The following is a 15073-nucleotide window of genomic DNA, read 5'->3' as shown; positions in this document are numbered from 1 at the left end:
ACAATTTAAACATAATTTCCAACATGGCCTGCATTCCCTTTCTCTCATGTTTACTGGCGACTCGTTGGCCACTACTCTGGTAACAAAATAAACTCAGTTCAGGCACGAGTAGGAAAAAACCATACACTGCTCCCAGTCCACGACAAATCTCTCTCATACCTTGGCCATAAGATAAACACAACAGGTCTTAAAGAACAATCATCCTCGGTGAGCTATTTATTAAACCTAATGTGTAGCTAGTATTAAAATACATAAACCACATGAAAATTACATTTATAACTAATATATTATTACGACAGGCTGCCCTCTGAACACTAACAGTCCTAATAATACAGGCAGCCTCAGTCCTTTTTAAGTTCGCTAGTTCACGAAGAGACCAGTCAGTCGACGCCAATATAGGTACTCGGGAGGGCAATGGGTACTACTGCCTCTCGGTCCGCGGCTCAGCGATATGGCCGCATCTCCAGGCGATTGTTCATCTCGTCCAGGAATGCCTGAGCTTGTGCCTGGTCCTCTCTCCTCCTCCGGGTCCTGGGCGCAACCCCAGGATCAGCCACGACCAGCGGCCTGGACTGCGACTCGCTCGCGGCTCTGCTACTCGCTGGTGACCCAGTACCAATCCCAAACCTCTCCCTGGACTCCGGGTGTAGGGTACCCACTGCTGATCAGCAAACAGCGCTTTAAGTTGTGGTACTCGCCTTTGTCCTCAGGCGAGTAGGGACTCACTAGGCAGGTGGGTAGTTGGCAGACCTGGTTCCAATCTCCAACACTCGCTCAGTCTTCTCGGTCGCTATAGCACGGCCGTTAGGTGTCACATGAAACCAAGCCTCACGTAGCCAGACCCACCGACGCTCGTGCAATGTAACTTAGCCTCACACTAGAAACTGAGTGAATCACTCCGACGGCAAGTAACTGTCCATGGTAATGATGTGACCGTAGTTCACATCTTACAAGTCTGAAAGAAGACGTAAGTTATAAAAAAAATATTTAATAGCAAAATAATTGGTTAAATTCACTGTTTATTTTACAGTTTATTTTCAGTGGTTGTGCACAATAGTTTTCTCTCAAAACCGCTCGCTTGAAAAGAGACTTATTATGAAAGCAATTATTTATTTAGAATCGTTAACTTGCATTAATGACTTCGGTTGTTTCCTAAAAATAGTTACATATAAGTCCAACACTATAATGATTTTCAATATTACAGTTTGTGTCTTACAACTGTCGTTGCTTATAATGTGACGAAAAATACTAAAGAACAGCTGTCGGTATTTAATCAGAAGATCTCACGGCCCAGCTTAAAAATGTGGATGGTACAAATTGTAAAGGATACCTTTAGCTTACATTGGAATAATGTGTTATGTTCGGACAATCCTTAGTTTGACCCCTATGAATTAAAATTTATCATAAAAATTTGGAATGCAATGGTCCATGTTAAGCTAGAGATTTTTTAAGTACTTATTTTTCAAACTTAAATATTTTCTAGTTTATTGCAGAGCAGAACTTTCAAATTTGTATACGTATTGTAAAACATTTCTTTCTCGGTTGAGAATGAATAAAAAATTATTTTATTTAAACACATTTCGCGCAGGCTACTTCAGTCATTCGGCGCACTTTTTTGTTGGTAAAAGTATATACAGAAGATCTCACGGCCCAGCTTAAAATTGTGAATGGTACATATTGTAAAGGATACCTTTAGCTAACATTGGAATCATGTGTTATGTTCGGACAATCCTTAGTTTGATCCCTATGAATTAAAATTTATCATAAATATTTGGCTGTCGTGGTCCATGTTTAGCTAGTGTTTTTTTAAGAACTTATTTTTCAAACATAAATATTTTCTGGTTTATTGCTGAGTAGAACTTTCAATTTTGTATACTTATTGTAAAACATTTCTTTCTCGATTGAGAATGAAGAAAAAAATTATTTTATTCAAGCCCATTTCGCGCAGGCTACTTCAGTCATTCGGCGCACTTTTTTGTTGGTAAAAGTATATACAGAAGATCTCACGGCCCAGCTTAAAATTGTGGATGGTACAAATTGTAAAGGATACCTTTAGCTAACATTGGAATCATGTGTTATGTTCGGACAATCCTTAGTTTGATCCCTATGAATTAAAATTTATCATAAATATTTGGCTGTCGTAGTCCATGTTTAGCTAGTGTTTTTTTAAGAACTTATTTTTCAAACATAAATTTTTTCTGGTTTATTGCTGAGTAGAACTTTAAATTTTGTATATTTATTGTAAAACATTTCTTTCTCGATTGAGAATGAAGAAAAAAATTATTTTATTAAAGCCCATTTCGCGCAGGCTACTTCAGTCATTCGGCGCACTTTTTTGTTGGTAAAAGTATATACAGAAGATCTCACGGCCCAGCTTAAAATTGTGAATGGTACATATTGTAAAGGATACCTTTAGCTAACATTGGAATCATGTGTTATGTTCGGACAATCCTTAGTTTGATCCCTATGAATTAAAATTAATCATAAATATTTGGCTGTCGTGGTCCATGTTTAACTAGTGTTTTTTTAAGAACTTATTTTTTAAACATAAATTTTTTCTGGTTTATTGCTGAGTAGAACTTTCAATTTTGTATACTTATTGTAAAACATTTCTTTCTCGATTGAGAATGAAGAAAAAAATTATTTTATTCAAGCCCATTTCGCGCAGGCTACTTCAGTCATTCGGCGCACTTTTTTGTTGGTAAAAGTATATACAGAAGATCTCACGGCCCAGCTTAAAATTGTGAATGGTACATATTGTAAAGGATACCTTTAGCTAACATTGGAATCATGTGTTATGTTCGGACAATCCTTAGTTTGATCCCTATGAATTAAAATTTATCATAAATATTTGGCTGTCGTGGTCCATGTTTAACTAGTGTTTTTTTAAGAACTTATTTTTCAAACATAAATATTTTCTGGTTTATTGCTGAGTAGAACTTTCAATTTTGTATACTTATTGTAAAACATTTCTTTCTCGATTGAGAATGAAGAAAAAAATTATTTTATTCAAGCCCATTTCGCGCAGGCTACTTCAGTCATTCGGCGCACTTTTTTGTTGGTAAAAGTATATACAGAAGATCTCACGGCCCAGCTTAAAATTGTGGATGGTACAAATTGTAAAGGATACCTTTAGCTAACATTGGAATCATGTGTTATGTTCGGACAATCCTTAGTTTGATCCCTATGAATTAAAATGTATCATAAATATTTGGCTGTCGTGGTCCATGTTTAGCTAGTGTTTTTTTAAGAACTTATTTTTCAAACATAAATTTTTTCTGGTTTATTGCTGAGTAGAACTTTCAATTTTGTATACTTATTGTAAAACATTTCTTTCTCGATTGAGAATGAAGAAAAAAATTATTTTATTCAAGCCCATTTCGCGCAGGCTACTTCAGTCATTCGGCACACTTTTTTTTTGGTAAAAGTATATACAGAAGATCTCACGGCCTAGCTACAAATTGTGGCTGGTACAAATTGTAAAGAAAGCCTTTGGCTAACCTTGGAATCATGTGTTATGTTCGGACAATCCTTAGTTTGATCCCTATGAATTAAAATGTATAATAAAAATCTCGCTGCAGTGGTCCATGTTCAATAAGTGTTTTTTTTAAGTACTTATTTTTAAAACTAAAATATTATCTTGTTTATTGTTGAGCAGAACTTTCAAATTTGTATACGTATTGTAAAACATTTCTTTCTCGGTTAAGAATGAAGAAAAAAATTATTTTATTCAAACACATTTCGCGCAGGCTACTTCAGTCATTCGGCACACTTTTTATTGGTAAAAGTATATACAGAAGATCTCACGGCCCAGCTTAAAATTGTGGATGGTACAAATTGTAAAGGATACCTTTAGCTTACATTAGAATAATGTGTCATGTTCGGACAATCCTTAGTTTGATCCCTATGAATTAAAATTTATCATAAAAATTTGGAAGGGAATGGTCGATGTTTAGCTAGAGTTTTTTTTTAAGTACTTATTTTTCAAGCTTAAATATTTTCTGGTTTATTGCTGAGTAGAACCTTCACTTTCGTATGCTTATTTGAAACATTTTTTTTTTTAGATAGAGAATGAAGGAAAAAAAATATTTAATTCGAGCACATTTCGCGCAGGCTACTTCAGTCATTCGGCGCACTTTTTTGTTGGTAAAAGTATATACAGAAGATCTCACGGCCCAGCTTAAAATTGTGAATGGTACATATTGTAAAGGATACCTTTAGCTAACATTGGAATCATGTGTTATGTTCGGACAATCCTTAGTTTGATCCCTATGAATTAAAATTAATCATAAATATTTGGCTGTCGTGGTCCATGTTTAACCAGTGTTTTTTTAAGAACTTATTTTTCAAAAAAAATATTTTCTGGTTTATTGCTGAGTAGAACTTTCAATTTTGTATACTTATTGTAAAACATTTCTTTCTCGATTGAGAATGAAGAAAAAAATTATTTTATTCAAGCCCATTTCGCGCAGGCTACTTCAGTCATTCGGCGCACTTTTTTGTTGGTAAAAGTATATACAGAAGATCTCACGGCCCAGCTTAAAATTGTGGATGGTACAAATTGTAAAGGATACCTTTAGCTAACATTGGAATCATGTGTTATGTTCGGACAATCCTTAGTTTGATCCCTATGAATTAAAATTTATCATAAATATTTGGCTGTCGTGGTCCATGTTTAGCTAGTGTTTTTTTAAGAACTTATTTTTCAAACATAAATTTTTTCTGGTTTATTGCTGAGTAGAACTTTCAATTTTGTATATTTATTGTAAAACATTTCTTTCTCGATTGAGAATGAAGAAAAAAATTATTTTATTCAAGCCCATTTCGCGCAGGCTACTTCAGTCATTCGCCACACTTTTTTTTTGGTAAAAGTATATACAGAAGATCTCACGGCCTAGCTACAAATTGTGGCTGGTACAAATTGTAAAGAAAGCCTTTGGCTAACCTTGGAATCATGTGTTATGTTCGGACAATCCTTAGTTTGATCCCTATGAATTAAAATGTATAATAAAAATCTCGCTGCAGTGGTCCATGTTCAATAAGTGTTTTTTTTTAAGTACTTATTTTTAAAACTAAAATATTATCTTGTTTATTGTTGAGCAGAACTTTCAAATTTGTATACGTATTGTAAAACATTTCTTTCTGGATTGAGAATGAAGAAAAAAATTATTTTATTCAAACACATTTCGCGCAGGCTACTTCAGTCATTCGGCACACTTTTTTGTTGGTAAAAGTATATACAGAAGATCTCACGGCCCAGCTTAAAATTGTGGATGGTACATATTGTAAAGGATACCTTTAGCTTACATTGGAATCATGTGTCATGTTCGGACAATCCTTAGTTTGATCCCTATGAATTAAAATTTATCATAAAAATTTGGTAGGGAATGGTCTATGTGTAGCTAAAGTTATTTTAAGTAATTATTTTTCAAACCTAAATATTTTCTTGTTTATTGCTGAGTAGAACCGTCACTTTCGTATGCTTATTTGAAATTTTTTTTTTTTTTTAGATTGAGAATGAAGGAAAAAAGTATTTAATTCGAGCACATTTCGCGCAGGCTACTTCAGTCATTCGGCGCACTTTTTTGTTGGTAAAAGTATATACAGAAGATCTCACGGCCCAGCTTAAAATTGTGGATGGTACAAATTGTAAAGGATACCTTTAGCTTACATATGAATAATGTGTCATGTTCGGACAATCCTTAGTTTGATCCCTATGAATTAAAATTTATCATAAAAATTTGGAAGAGAATGGTCGATGTTTAGCTAGAGTTTTTTTTTAAAGTACTTATTTTTCAAGCTTAAATATTTTCTGGTTTATTGCTGAGTAGAACCTTCACTTTCGTATGCTTATTTGAAACATTTTTTTTTTTAGATAGAGAATGAAGGAAAAAAATATTTAATTCGAGCACATTTCGCGCAGGCTACTTCAGTCATTCGGCGCACTTTTTTGTTGGTAAAAGTATATACAGAAGATCTCACGGCCCAGCTTAAAATTGTGGATGGTACAAATTGTAAAGGATACCTTTAGCTAACATTGGAATCATGTGTTATGTTTGGACAATCCTTAGGTAATTTTATTCCCATGAATTAATATATTTATATGATTTCATTTTCAAGATTTTTTATTTAGTTTGACCATTATCTCTTAATTATTTTAATAAAAAAATTGTTGCGGGTTTTAGTAATTATACTACGTGCTTATTAAATGATTTGCCATTGTTTTTTTAAATTTTTTTTATCATTTTGCTATGATGTTTTTGGTTGCGGTAGTATTTTTCTCTGCCCATCACCCAGCGCCATCTTGTTTCCGGTGTTGGTGTTGGTATATACAATATAGAACTTTACCGAGCTGTACCGGTACCGGTACCGGCAGTATAGCAAAACCCTTTACGAAAATAGTCCTTCACTATAACTTAACTGCAGCATGAAATGGCTCAACTCACGTCCAAACCACATATGAATTATTTTTTTGGACTTCCGTGGAATAATATTCATCTCTAACTATAAAATAAATAACACGTGAAAATATTTAATGTTCTCGCCACATCTATAAACAAAGTACGTTTTACAATCAAAAATAACAGTTGAAGGTGCCATAGATGTAGTTCATAGAGGTGTGCAACTCTATGACGTGCCTCAGCAGAGATGTGAGAACAGAAAGACGCCATGTTTGTTTCAATTTGTTTTTAAAAATAGGCAGTTAATTGAGTCGTTGACACGTAAGTAAGGGTGACTGGTGTATTGCAAATTCCACAGAATATTTGTTTAATATAATTAATGATTGATTAAAAATTTTCCGTAATAATTTTTGGCGTTATAAAATTTTATGCATTTTTTTGTGCAGTGCTTTGGAATGTAAGTTCACTGCATCTGCAGCCATCTAGTGTAATGGCTAGTAACTTTCTCATTTAGACAAACGGGATTTTTTTGAAGGGGGAAGTTACAAAATGCTTGTTGACACTTGCAAAGTATAATTATTCTGGCCAAATAGAGCAAATTGTGTAAGAAATGGCATCAGAAGTGTGGCAGTAATTTACTGTTGACTGTGCAAACATACTGAATTCAAAGTAGGCAATAAGTTTGATGGACAATTTAATATTCTAATTCTTTGAAAGTTCACCATCATTGTATTTATTTCCATTATTGTAACTTTTTCTTTTTATTCCTATGTTTTAAAGTAGGGTTTAATTAATATAGTAAATTTTAGTTTTATTAAGGTTGGTGTGTTTACTGTAGCTTGAAAACTATACTAAACCTTTTAATTTGCTTTGATAGCCTCTTTAAAGACTGAATCATTATGCCAATGCATTTCTTTGTAAGCATACAATAAAAAACATTGAGGACAGAACAATACAAACAAATTATTATTTTCAGTGTTATAAACAGTAAATTGTTGAAGATGTAAGTATGGACACATGCTTTTTAGTGCTTTTTTGTAGCCAAAACAGTAAATAGTTTATTACTTAAAACACCTCATAAATAATGTGTGAATAATATTTATTTTATTTTTTTAAGTCAGAACCGAGAACCAAGAACCGATTTTTAAGAACCGGTACCGAACCGAGAACCGGGAAAAAACAGGAATTGACCCATCACTAATTTGTATCAACCAAACTATTGAGAAATCATAATGACATAAATAAATTGATTACCTTTTAATTCTTATTATTACAACCATAAAGATTATTATATACACTGTATTATATAAACTGTTGTTGCCAACCACTGCTGATATTATATGTTTAAATCCCGACCCTCAGTGCTAAGAAATCTGCTTTCTTCTGCATCATAGGTTCAGAAATTGGCAAATTTGCTGCACATATTTTTTCACGTTTTGGACTTCACATTCTTTTTAGGCCCATTCTACAATGACACGGCAACGGAGTCGAATCACAAACGGAGATGGATCTCCAGGAACATTTCACTATCGCATCTGTTGCTTCTACAATGAACAGAAACGTAGCAAATGGCAACCATTGATATTGCATTTCAATGTTACAAAATATTAATTTAACTATAAAATATATTATGCTTCAGGCAGAGTTTACGTATATAATAAAAATAAACAACAAAGTTATAATAGAACACTATATATTCTTGCAATCAAAACAATTTTTGATATATTTCGAACACAAACAAACATGGCAACCACTACAGCCAAGTACTCAGCTTCTGTTGGTTGCACGGAGCAACATAAACAGAAGAGCTCAGCATTGCTGAACTAATCTGTTCAGGTCCATCTCCATCTGCATGCTATTGTAGAAACTCTGTTCCATGAGATCCATCTCTGTTTACATTTCCCTGCCATAGTAGAACTGGCCTAATAGTTGATAACCCACAAGATCTTGTCAAAAGCTAATTCAATCTTTTTTTTTTTTTTTTTTTAATATTGTTGACAAGGAAGCTTGCAGGATGTTAAATCTCTAGCGATTACAGTTTTTGTTTTTGCCTCTATTGTTATCTTCTTTAATAATTATAGTTTTAACTTGCAACTAATATTGCAATGTTTACGTATTGCAGTCATTTTACAACACAGCACACACTCAAAATTCAGGTTATGGTACAAGTGCGAACAAAATAAAATATCCAAACTTAGTACCATACATTGTCTAACTAAACTTCTTCATGTGTTCACTTCCAACAACTAATATAAATTCGGTATAGAATACCTTCCTTTTAGTTTCAGTTGAAAAAGGACATCTTTTCTAGTTTAGTTACTAAAATCACCTTTATAATTACACATTTCATCCTGTACTTCAACCATTTTGCACTGTAGGATACATACATACATCTATGGAGAAATGTTTGTTTACATGATAGTTATGAAAATGTGATTAACTATTTTGAACTTCGGTAGTAAAATTTGTATTAACAGTTTACTTGTACATGCAAACAGCAACTTGATGGATCAAAACAATTTCGTATCTCATATTAACCATTTTTCATATTAAAAGAACTAAATAACATGGAAAAGATACTTCATCTTCTGGGACTTTAAAAGTACTTAGCATGAACGGGAATTTTGTACTAAGTGAATTCGTATTAATAAGTTTTTACTGCTGTATCTTAAGATATCTGCTTACCTACTACGTGAAGTAGGCTGTAGAGGTTCAACAATATTGTATTTTCTTAGCATTTGATACAGAAAAGATTTTAAGATACAATGAAGATTCCTTTGGTTTCTATATTTATCTCAGTTGTATAAGTAATTATGTATAAAATATGTGCTAAATGTGGTGAAATAGCCTATTTTTGGGGATATATCACACAGTTTTCATTATCACACAAAACCACACAAGAGCCCTTAATCTTTCTTTAATCTTTCATTTTCGTTAGAATTTGCACCATGTTACAATGTGCGGTCCGGCCAGTGGCATTCCCACAGTCAAGCGACTAAGGAGGGCGAAGAGAAACCTCCCACTTGTCAGGAGGGAGCTATCAGCTTCCGCCCTTCCTTCCTGTTATCTTAAGTTGTGTTTTGCCTGCGTGGGAGAGAGTCCAGCCCACCAGCCTGCACGCTGTAAACAAATATTCCACAATGGCTGACTATAGTGAAAGAGAACCTAGAGCTAAGATGCAGAAAGAAATCCAAGTTCACTAAATGTGGGCCGCAAGAAGAAAAATGGCATTACTAGGACGAAAACGCTACATTGTTTTTAATATATATATATATATATATATATATATATATATATATATATATATATATATATATATATATATATATATAAATAAAAGAATATTAACAATGATTTTCATTTATATGATTCATTTTTTTTTGCTTATTAATTCCTGCTACTTGGTAGATGAAAGGCTACTAAATGTCAAGCAATATAATTTTTGAATAAAATTGTCATCAATATACCCTTCTAATTTTTTTTAATTTCAATTTCATGGTGTTGAATTAAACATTCACAGCCATGCCAAGTTTATATTTACTTTTTTTTCATGCTCACACAGTTGGTTCTATTTAACATTATGAATGTTGCACTATAATTTATTTATTTGTCAAACTAAAGGTTGCAGTCCAAAAGATGCATTAAACGTATACGTACTTAACATGCACTTTTTTTTTGTTGTTTCCCAGCCATGGAAATGCAAAAAATTACTATTTAGTAATTGGAATGCAACTATAAAGCAAACTTTCTAATTATGAATATTTCCCTGACTTTTACTGAAAGCAAATAACAAATATTGTATATCATGCAGTGCAAGTTGGTGGAGCTCAAATGCAATGCTCACATAGTGGGACAATGCCCTCATCTGGCTTGTGTGGACAGTGAAACACGCTTTTGTGCAGAGTTCCACTGGAAACGGTGCGCTGTGAGGTCGTCGATGATGCTGGTGATGCTGTTCATTGGCGAGTCGGTGCCACAGTTCGGGAAGCTCCTGTCGCTGGTCGGAGGGTCGACCGTCACTCTGCTGACGTTTGTGTTTCCCTCGCTGTTCTACATGCGGCTGTGCGACCAGAAGCACGTCGACTGGCCGCAGAGGTAAATTGTGAAGCTGAGCTGTGTGTCGTGGGGTGGAGAGCCTCCATGGCCACTGGATGGCTTAGGCTCAAAAGGCTCTGCATCCCGAGAAATATTGTTTCACCCAAACCATTCGCTTTATGTACAGATACATTTTAACTACATATTATTTTACACTTGTGGTTCCTAAAAATTTTCAGCTGATGCCCTTATTTGAGATGTAACAGATTACCACTCCTCTCTCATCACTTTTCAAGAACGCTAATGAGGAGTAATGTAAACCGAGTCTTTCTGAAGGAAAATATGTATTTTAAGTAGAAAATTGCAAAATGTTATATTAATACATAACTCCTTTTAATATCTTCATTTTCACCTTACTTTTACATACTAGAATTATGTGGCCCTAAGTAACGATTATACAATAAAAATTTTTGATATTGCAAAATACTTACTGGTCCCTTAAAAAAAAGATAGATTTCATTGTATTTTTGTTTTGTTTTTAAATATTAGAAATTGGTTTTCCTCTATGTTACGTTTCAATTTTTTTGTTCCAATTCATCATTTTGATTCTCAATTCGCAATTCTAATCCTAATACCTTCCCCCCTTTTGTTTTTCTAAGAAATTACGTACATAAACACCACCCAAGGAAGTTTCATCAGATGCACACAAACACCAATGCAGGCCGCAAGGTCCAAGCTCCTGACCCCAGCATGATTAAAACTTTCTGCCCTGACTAACTCTTCCTCCGGCTCATCCTTCTTGTCCAGTATGGAACCTGCCTGCTTACTGCTTGTGATAATTTAACACCACATGACTGAGCCCAGGGTTATCTGTATGTCTTTGCAGGTTTTACCTGGGCCCAACTTAACTAGTTGTAGTCTAGATTTAAGATAGGGGAGTTAGTCATGACATCAATTACTGCCATGGCTGGCCAGTCCCCAAACAAAGAACACTATGCATGCTATCCTTTCTATGTGGTTGAAACTCATGTCACCACTCACCACCTCCGGCTAGCTCAAATTAGGTGATGAGTGGAACATACAGGTTAGTAGCAGGTCACAAAGAAATTCTTACTCAATGTTCAATGTATTACCTGTTTTTTTTTATTCATGTAAAAATCACACTATATTCCATACAAACAGAATAAATATTAATTATATGTACATAAAAAAAAATAATAACACGGAGCCATAGCCCGACCACGGCCTGCTCTGCCTGGTGTCCAAACAACGACCGCTCGGCCTGGTGCTCGGACAATGACTGACCTTACAGCCTTCCTTCCCTTTGTGCGGGCAGTGTCCTGGGCTCGCTGATGTAATTCTCAGCCAATCATGGCGCATAGCAACAGAAACTTCCACGAAATGCTTACTTCTGTTCCTACGACGCAGCAATTTTCTCTCTCTCACACACTCCCGTGACAGTGACTCAAACGCCTAGCATGTGAAACAAAGGCTCGGTCTTGGAAATAACGAAGGAGAATTATGTCAGCATGCCTTCTCATACAAAGAAGCCAGAAAAAAAAATTACTTAAAAAATAAACTTATGTATTTTAAAATTAAAACAATAAACTCTGAGAATTACGTTTACAATAGCTTCTGAAAGGAAAATTTTTTACATCTAACCTGAAATTTGACAATAAAAATTATAACAAATTATTATTACTGGATTGCATAGGGAAGGCTGTAATCTGGGTTGTTACACTCAGCATGATAAGGCATATGTGCTTCAGCCTGAGACACATTTAGAATCTTTCCTAACCCAGACACCTATCAAACAAATGCCCTTAATTATAGTTATAGTTACAGTAGGGGAAAAAATTGAAAGTTGCATGCATACAACATTACATGTAACTTATTTTATATACATGATAAAATACTTATTAAATGATTGAATTCATCAACTTAGATCTTATACCATTCCCAAAAATATATGTAAATTTTTGCAAAATTTTATTCAAAGAACAAAAACTATTTTAATGTCAATTATTTTAGTGCTGCTTACAGCTACATTTAAACATTTAACTACAGAATATTTATGGCTGAAATATATATAAAAAAATGCCATTAATTTTGTGGCTTGCAAAGAGCGAGGGCAGTTAGTTCAAAGAACTTGGCTGCAGCAGCATAAAAGTTGTGTTTCATAAAACAAAACTGTAAAGAAGTAAATAATGTGGCAATATATGGAGGGTGCTGAGGAGCGAGGTAGAAGAGTAAGTAGGTATTGGGAGGGACCCTGGCACAAACTCCTTTAGCTTTATCTCTCTCCCTCCTCGCCACTCTCTTTTCGCATTCCAAAGTCTTTTCATGTCTCAACTGTCACACCCAATTCTGAGGTTCAGTAAGCAGCTATCATACAGTCACACTTGTGAAGTACACCTTTGGCAAATATGTCGTGGAGCGATGTGGCGCAGTGGTAAGATGACAGACTTGTAGGCCTGTGAGTATTAGATTTTTTGGTGGGAAGCGAATATCAATTCAAATGTTTAGAATATTCACAAATTTCAAATCAAATTGTGAATGTTGAAACTCTATTACACTTATTTTTTTTAAATACAGTATTGTAGTAAAAAATAATTGATGTTTGTAATGTTTTAAGTGATTAACAATTGGGCTATATATATAACACCATTCAATATAAATTGTTACTCTACCCTTGCTCTGGGTCAGTGATAATCCCAGCATCCTGCGGGGAGCTACGTTAAACAACTGCGGCGCACACGCGAACAAAAAATTTAACTTCCGCAGTAATCAAGAGACTATTTCTTGCACCTGAAAGGATGCTAGAAAAATTATACCAAACAGTAATTAAATATGTAATCATGTAAGCAGCAAAATTGGATAGAAGGTAGCATTAAAAATTTACAAAAATATATTTTAACAATTTACTATAAAAATGAAAAAGGCTATTAAACATCCAGAGCTAAATATGCATGGCGTTCAGTTGATGATAGGCAAAACAAACACATTTACAGGTATTATCTGATTACCTCTATAAAATATTATTAAAACGTACCCTACAAAATCGCTTAAAAATAATATGATAAAAAAATTATGGCTACTTTTAATAATCATGAAAGCCCGAGTTTAAATTACTAAATGTCATCACAGTTTATAGTGTTTATACCATATTTTCACGTATGCTAACAAACGTTTTTATTTAAAAAAATTACAAATAAGGTCCACTAAATGAAGGTGGCAATTTGAGTATAAATTGACAAAGATAGTTCAGGTGGTGTAAATGTTTTCCTTTACAGCTATAAGAATCCAAGACAAAAAAACACATCTTTCTCACTTTAATTTCTTGCTTGAACATGCCAAATGTAGTAGCGTTGTTGCTGTAAAATTACTTTCGTTAACAGTACTGTTTCCAATTGCCTACGTATATATGACGGGCCAACACTTAATTGTAAGTCTGTAGCATGTAGTGGGTTTCTTCCTTCAAGTGTGCTAAAACCATAGCACACTACAGCAACACAGGGTGTGCCCGACGACCAACAGCTACCCAGTATATAGGGCACAAATCCAAGGACTCAAAGGGCTTGGAATACCACCAGCAACACTATGCACTCATCATTCAAAAACATACGTACACAGTTACTTTGCGATACGTGCGACATTATCAAAAACATGCCACATTCGCAAGACCCCGGTTAAACTTTATTGCGTGGAGCACAGGCAGCAGTTCCCCGCCTCGCACGCCGGTTCACAGCTATCAGTTGTTATGTTTACAATTGTACTTCCAATTTATAGCAATCAAAAAGAAACCTTATATTCTTTGTTCACTACTTCTTTATTTACATTACACTGGTTATTAGATACAATGATATAAAACACACTTCCTTGTTGGCTTCCATCTTTTTCACTGTCCTTTCTTGCCAACTTTAGCTACACAACTTCCTCCTGGAGATCCATGTATTTCTTTACTATTACATCTCCTTTTCTTAACAGTACTCTTCCAAATACTTAGGTCTATGTACATGACATCCACTTTGTGTTGTGAGAGTGGTGGCAGGTTGAGCCGTGGCTAACTGACTGTCATCGTGGTGTAACATCTGATTGTTATGTTGATCCCACCATATTGTTTCCTTAAACTTCCTACTCTCAAGATCCCATCCTTTAAAGTCCTCGTCTATACTTTCCCTTCTTCCCCTCGCCTGCCTGTTTGTCTCACCTCCTTCCCTCTCGTCGATCCTGTTCTGAACTCTGTACTTGAAATTGTTAGTTCCTTTATGTATGTGAACTCTATTTTTGCCCTCAGTGTTCATAATCACATATGATCGTGGTCTTTTGGAGTACCCCAGTACCTGCCCCATGGTCCTTTCCTGATCCCCTTGTCTACTATAGAATACATTATCGCCTGGCTTGAAAGGCTTGAGCCTTCTTGATCCCCTATTGTAATACTCCTGTTATTTGTTTTGTCTGCTAATGAGCTTTGCCTTGTCTGCCTGATGTACTTCCAGACTATCTCTACCCACACTCAGCATGGTGTTTGGTTGACGACCAAACATAATTTCTGCTGGCGTTTTCCAGTTTCCCTCTAGCGGAGTGTTGTTTAGTTCCAGCATTTTTGCATCATTTAATTTTTTTATAAATTCTGG

General features: G+C 34.7%; 1 protein-coding gene across 1 annotated transcript in view; it reads left to right on the top strand.

Moving 5' to 3' along the window:
* LOC134546192 (uncharacterized) overlaps positions 1-15073 on the top strand; it is a 91816-nt gene that overhangs the window by 58273 nt on the left and 18470 nt on the right. Inside the window, exon 7 of the mRNA XM_063388785.1 lies at positions 10304-10496. Coding sequence (XP_063244855.1) covers positions 10304-10496 — 193 coding nt within the window. The remainder of the gene's footprint in view (positions 1-10303; positions 10497-15073) is intronic.

This window comes from Bacillus rossius, chromosome 1 (assembly GCF_032445375.1).
Source record: "Bacillus rossius redtenbacheri isolate Brsri chromosome 1, Brsri_v3, whole genome shotgun sequence".
Taxonomy (NCBI): Eukaryota; Metazoa; Arthropoda; class Insecta; order Phasmatodea; family Bacillidae; genus Bacillus; species Bacillus rossius.
This window is presented reverse-complemented; position numbering and strand designations above follow the sequence as displayed.